This window comes from Eucyclogobius newberryi, unplaced genomic scaffold (genome assembly GCF_026437365.1).
Source record: "Eucyclogobius newberryi isolate DKJ021-1_F unplaced genomic scaffold, fEucNew1.0.hap1 SCAF_10, whole genome shotgun sequence".
NCBI classification, from domain to species: Eukaryota; Metazoa; Chordata; class Actinopteri; order Gobiiformes; family Gobiidae; genus Eucyclogobius; species Eucyclogobius newberryi.
In genome coordinates, this window is record NW_027315724.1 from 20436152 (window position 1) to 20442172 (window position 6021).

The 6021-nt window shown below is 39.5% G+C and overlaps 2 protein-coding genes across 2 annotated transcripts; one reads left to right on the forward strand and one right to left on the reverse strand.

Moving 5' to 3' along the window:
- Positions 1 to 698: 698 nt before the first annotated feature.
- On the reverse strand, positions 699 to 4098 carry bloc1s3 (biogenesis of lysosomal organelles complex-1, subunit 3). Its single transcript, XM_072458091.1, has 5 exons — positions 4026 to 4098; positions 3833 to 3939; positions 3569 to 3755; positions 2302 to 2402; positions 699 to 2226 (listed from the first exon to the last, which is right to left on the reverse strand). Exons 2-5 carry the CDS (start codon positions 3935 to 3937, stop codon positions 2041 to 2043), a joined length of 579 nt encoding a protein of 192 aa, XP_072314192.1. The 5' UTR covers positions 3938 to 3939; positions 4026 to 4098; the 3' UTR covers positions 699 to 2040.
- A 57-nt stretch (positions 4099 to 4155) lies between these two features.
- On the forward strand, positions 4156 to 6021 carry trappc6bl (trafficking protein particle complex subunit 6B, like). The gene is made up of 7 exons (XM_072458102.1): positions 4156 to 4224; positions 4460 to 4563; positions 4714 to 4781; positions 4851 to 4968; positions 5187 to 5270; positions 5348 to 5441; positions 5512 to 6021. Exons 2-7 carry the CDS (start codon positions 4462 to 4464, stop codon positions 5541 to 5543), a joined length of 498 nt encoding a protein of 165 aa, XP_072314203.1. The 5' UTR covers positions 4156 to 4224; positions 4460 to 4461; the 3' UTR covers positions 5544 to 6021.

Consider the following 6021-nt stretch of genomic DNA (forward strand, 5'->3'; position numbering starts at 1 on the left):
AAAACACATAGAAACGCATAGAAAAACATAGAAACGCACACACACACACACACACACACACACACACACACACATAATAACATAATAATAAAATACCAAATGCAAATGATAATATAAAATAATAAATAAATACATTTTTAAGAGACTCTTACACAATCCAGAAGCATAGTTATGAAATGCAAAGACATCACACTATATTTACTATCACCACCTTGTAGAGACTTCATATCATTTAGAGGTATAAACTTTCTGACCTTTGACCCCTTGAGTTTCCTGTAGGACTTCTCTTCAGACTAAATGTGATTGACGGGATTGTCACTGTTTATCGTCTTATCACTGTCATTTCATTTCCCACCACATTGTATTGACTTTGAACTGCTTTTGCAATGTTTTTTCAGTGTGTGTAGTTGTGTATGTGTACACAGAAGCCAACAGGACCTCCCTCCCTCCAAAAATGGGGTGACGTCATTAATATTTGAGGAGTTGTGGGTCCCTGGGTATATATCGTATGTGGGAGTAAACGACAACAGTTTAAAGTGCAGCAGAGGCATTTGTTTTGGGGTTTTTTGTGTTTTTTTGGTACTTGCATCTGACCTAATATGGACTTGGATAGACGGAATGACAAAGAAACCAGCAACAATGAGGTAAGCAAGTATTTATTATGTTTTAAAAGTACATTTTAATGGGTTTGACTGTGCGCTATATGTATAATTGTATAAGTTATTTGATAGTAACAGAAAATGCAAACTACATACAGGAACAGGTTTGGAAAAATGTTATAATAATGTGTCAGCTCCATCTAGTGGCGGAAAATGCAACAACCTGTTTTATTATGTGGATAAAAAAACAGTAATTATTATTCATTTGTAAATATATTGTATTTTACCTATGCATATTTATAATACTGGTTTTGTTATGAATTTAAACATGCTTTGCCATAATAATGTATGTAAAATAAATGTTTAATAAAAGGATATGTGTTTTAGACTGTGTACCGTATTTTCCGGACTATAAGTCACACCTTTTTTCATAGTTTTGGCAGGGGTGCGACTTACACTTATATTTATACTTATATACTTATACTCCGGAGCGACTTATATGTGATATTACCTGTTATTTTCACACTTTCAACCGCATTTCATTCTCCAGTGCGACTTATACATGTTTTTTTCATCTCTTTCATCATTGGCTGATAGTCCGGAACATATGGTACATGTTTGGATATATTAAGCAGTGTAATGACGTGTGTGTATGCGTTCTCCAGCGGGACGGTCCATCTGGCTGCCGCAGGGTGAACACGGACCACATGTGTGACCTGGTGGGCATCGTGGCCACGGTTCTGAACCTGCTGGTGGTGGTCTTCATCTATCTCTACACTCCCGACTGACCACGTTCCCCCGCGTCGGATCGTGACCTGCTGTAGGCAAAAGCTGTCGTTTGTACCCGAGCGCACTGTTTCAAAGCCTTTGTAGAAGTCTGAAGAAGAAGAATACTTCTGACATGACATTCAGGATGAGCTCTACAGTATTGCAGTGTTCGTTTGTAGGTGAAGGCATTTTAAACTGTCAAAAATATGATTGACATTTGAATAAAAAGGCACATCGTCTTTGCTGCGCTTAAAGAATATCTACAAACCAAAAACAAACAAGCCTTTTCTTTCATTTAGGGGTCCAAGGATTGATTTTCATGTATTTTCCGGACTATAAGTCTTTTTTCATAGTTTTGGCCGGGGTGCGACTTATACTTATATTTATACTTATATACTTATACTCCGGAGCGACTTATATGTGATATTATTTGTTATTTTCACACTTGCAACCGCATTTCATACTCCAGTGCGACTTATACATGTTTTTTTCTTCTCTATTATGCATTTTTTGGCTGGTGCGACTTATACTCCAGAAAATACAGTAGTCAAGGCACAGTAAACACATCATTGGGAATAATAACGCATAAGTACATGATCAAATGTGGCTTTTCAATTCTTATAATATAAAAACGAGCTAGTATATATATATAGAGTGGTTATATTTAACGGGATCAGGATATAGGAGGCAGTGTATTGTCCGTTCGCATCACGTCGATGTCAGGCAGGATTTGGCAGCTGGTGATGATGTCGATTTTCTCCGACACGGCCTTGAGGTCGTCCAGGATCAGGCGGATGCTGTGGGACGCGTTGATGATGGCGCCCTGGGATGCATTTAGCTGAGTCGTTGCCGTGCGTATCTTGTGAATAAAACAGAACAATTAGCTTCAAGACTCCACTAAATGTGACGTATATTCCATTGGATTCAGATCTACCTCCCGACTGGCATTTCCATACACGTGGTGAAGGGTTTGACCCACATCGTTGTACAGATGGTGGTTAGACTCCTGCAGCTTCTGCTGCAGCAGTGTGTCACCTGAAATGGAATAAACAACTGTAAGATTGTTTATCCATTAAATAGCAAATAGGAATACAAACTACTGGGAAAAAAGGTCAGTCTTGGGTATTGAAAGTCGGTTACGTAGCCCTCGCTCTTGTTGGTTTAACATGGAACTACAGTACGTTCATAACTGAAGCCAAAGCTGCATAATGAGTTTCTTGTTCATAAATATAAAAGCCAAGCCTCGTGTGAAAGCTTAGAACCTTCAGAATTCCCTCAATGAGTCATGATTGGCTTAGGTAGTGAGAATTCAAATCAATTAGTACCGTAATATAAGGTTTAAATCAACTGGACTTAGGCATTAAAACCCTATTAAATGACCCCCAATTAAAACTGAAGCTGTTCCTGAACCAATGTCTGTTTTACTCTGAAGTTAACGTCACTAATAATTAGTTTTGGGGACTTGTAATAAAGCAAAAATGTCCAGGCGGAATCCATGTAAAAGTCCTATTAGATTTCTGTTTTATTTAGGGTATTTTTTTATTACAAAATGACCATGATTCTTCCCCAGAATGATTGATTTGACTGGAAATAAGAGGGTCACCGCTTTATGTACAGTTTATAAGAGCGCTTGAGAGTCACCTTTTATAAGATGATGGACACAGTGGAATAAATAAAGAAAAAGTCTATCACCCCATGCATGGAATGTCTTAAGCACAAGGGGTTTAAATGGCAATGCAAATTAGAGAATGATGTAAGGCTCGTTCTGCTTTGGATATTTGTGAACCAAAAGAACAAATCAAACAACAATTTAAACAGCATGTCCAATGTTTTTGTACGAATAAACCAACTTCATATTTGTTGTCAGTTAGAGCTATATTTGATTTGAACACTGTCATCAGAGAAGTGTCCTGTTTACATACCCAACCATTAAAATATACATAAAAATAGATAGATATTACCAGAATATTAGGTTGGTGTATAATATATAAACTAAGTGCATATTCAGTCTCAAGCTACAGTCTTGGTAATTGGTAGATTTTGTTCTTTTTTTGGCATATTAATGAGGGTAATCAGAGCACCCATTGGACCCACACAAACACAACTACCCACAATCCCCCATTCTTGCATGTCACTTCATCTAATCCAATCCATTTGTAGACGACCACACCCGCCGCCGTGTGACGTCCCGGGCAGCTCACCGTGGCGATGGTGCGTGGGGCTGGGTCTGTCCTCCACCACCGACTGTATATCGGGGTGGTCCCTGACGACTATGAGGGGGGGCAGGTCCCTCTTGAAGATCTGGGGACTGTCCTGGCTCACTGTGGCACCCTGCTGTGGCTGCTCCTGCTCGCCCTCGCTGTCTGTTTCCGATGCCTCTCCCAGAACCTACAAAACAGATCAATAATCAAATAACACCAGATGACGGCATAAAACATACAAATACATATAGTTAGAGGATAAACCTTGACTCCCTCTGTGGTCTGAGGAGGCAGAGATGTGATATACACTTCATCATCTGAGTCAGTCTCAGAGGCTTCCCCCTGCACGACTATCGGGTATCGGGACATAACTGGACAAAAGCAGACAAAAAATGCATAAATTATTGCGATAAAAATGCTAATGCAACGGAAAAAGAGGATGTAAACCGGGCCAAACCTTCAGTACGACGATACAAACAAGGATCACATGAGAATCCAGGAAGTCTGTGTCGTCAGCCAATCCAATGACGAGTCTCCGTGTCACGTGTACACATGGCGCACGCCGCGATTGGTGGAAAGAAAAACACCCGGAAGCAGAAGTGTTGCGGGTCGTTGTGTTGCCGTCGTTTTAAGGATATTTTAAGGATATTTCGCAGGTATTGTCATCTAAATACTTTTTCCACAACATATATAATGTAAACGCGAATCCATATAAAAAATATACACACGTCCCACATTAAAGTATCACGTAAATTAAACAGAAATTGCACGGAATCTGAAAAACACGGCGCTACTAGTGTATGCTAACATGCTAAAACGGTTATCATTGCACTGGGGACACGTATTGTATTGTTTTATTGACATAGTTCATCATTGTGTGTGCGATTTCAGAGATGGCAGATGAGGTTCTGTTTGAGTTCCTGCACATGGAGATCGTTTCACACGTTTACAAGGAGCAGCAGGCTAATAATAATAAAGGAGACATGGACAGCAAGGTGGGAGTCTTCATATTTACGGCATTTTGAGAGTTTAATGATCTGTTTTCAATCACTCATAGATAGAAGACAATAGTCACCAAGCGGGATGAATACTACTATGTCTGTTAAATCAACCTAACTTTGCTGTGATGTACCTTTATGTTGCAGGAAAGGGGTCAGTGTATATCTGTCCTGGAGAGCATGGGTTTCAGAGTTGGACAAGGGATTATTGAAAGGTGTGTGTGCTCTCATTGCATATTATTTGTACACATCTATGTTAACAACGTCGTGTTTCTGTGGCACAGGTTGACCCGAGACTCGCCCAGCTTTAAAGACGAGCTCGACGTCATGAAGTTCGTGTGCAAAGACTTCTGGACGAAGATGTTCCGGAGGCAGATAGACAACCTCAGAACGAACCATCAGGTGAATGTGACCACTGAGTTTGATTTGTTTGTTCAATAATGCGTAATAAGTCCATCCATCCGTCCATTTTCTACTGCTTGTTCCCTTTCGGGGTTGCGGGTGACTGGAGCCTATCCCAGTGACTTCGGGCCTTAGGCGGGGTACACCCTGGACAGTGGCCAACTCGTCGCAGGGCATAATAAATCCTGTGTATTTAATGCAATTGTCTGTTTTCAAAGGGCACGTATGTACTTCAGGACAACAAGTTTTCTTTACTCACTCAGTTATCCAATGGGAAACAGTACCTAGACCAGGCACCGAAGGTAAGATTACATTAAAGAATATACACGTACTTATTGTAATGCTGATTTCATTGTTGTTTGTGTGTTTTTGCTGTTAGTACTTAGCGTTTTCATGTGGAATAGTGCGAGGAGCTTTGTCTAACCTCGGACTGGAAAGCGTCGTAACGGCCGAAGTGTCCATTATGCCGTCGTGTAAGTATAATCGATGACAAAATGTGTCACCTCAAACCTTTTAATGACTTTATTTTGTATTCTTCTTCAGGTAAATTCCAGGTTGTGATCCAGAAGTTGTGATCGTGTGTGGAATTTTTTAACAATCACATTGTTTTTACGTTTGTTTCCCATTTTGTTTGTACCGTAAACCTACATTCACATAAAACTACATGCATCATCTTTGTGTGGCTCAGAATGTACACGCACTGTTCACACTTTTATGCACGTTTATGCCGTTTAACATCAAGACAAAGAAAGTAATGCTAATCCAAATGAAGTAGTGAATAATATACAAGTTGTTGTTCATCAACATTTTATTCCCAGTTCTTGTTAAATACAATATTTTAAGGAATATTCCTCTCCAAATGATTAGAAGGTAGCGTTATAATTGTATTTTATTATTTATTTAAATAGAAAAAGGTGAATAATAATGTGTTTGGTGCAGTTGGTTGTGTACTGTAATTCCTTATTCTGCCACTAGAGGGACACGTTACAGTCTGCTTTAGTGCATTTAAACTTTAGTGTTCTAGAGTCTGACATATCTATGGTATTGAACACA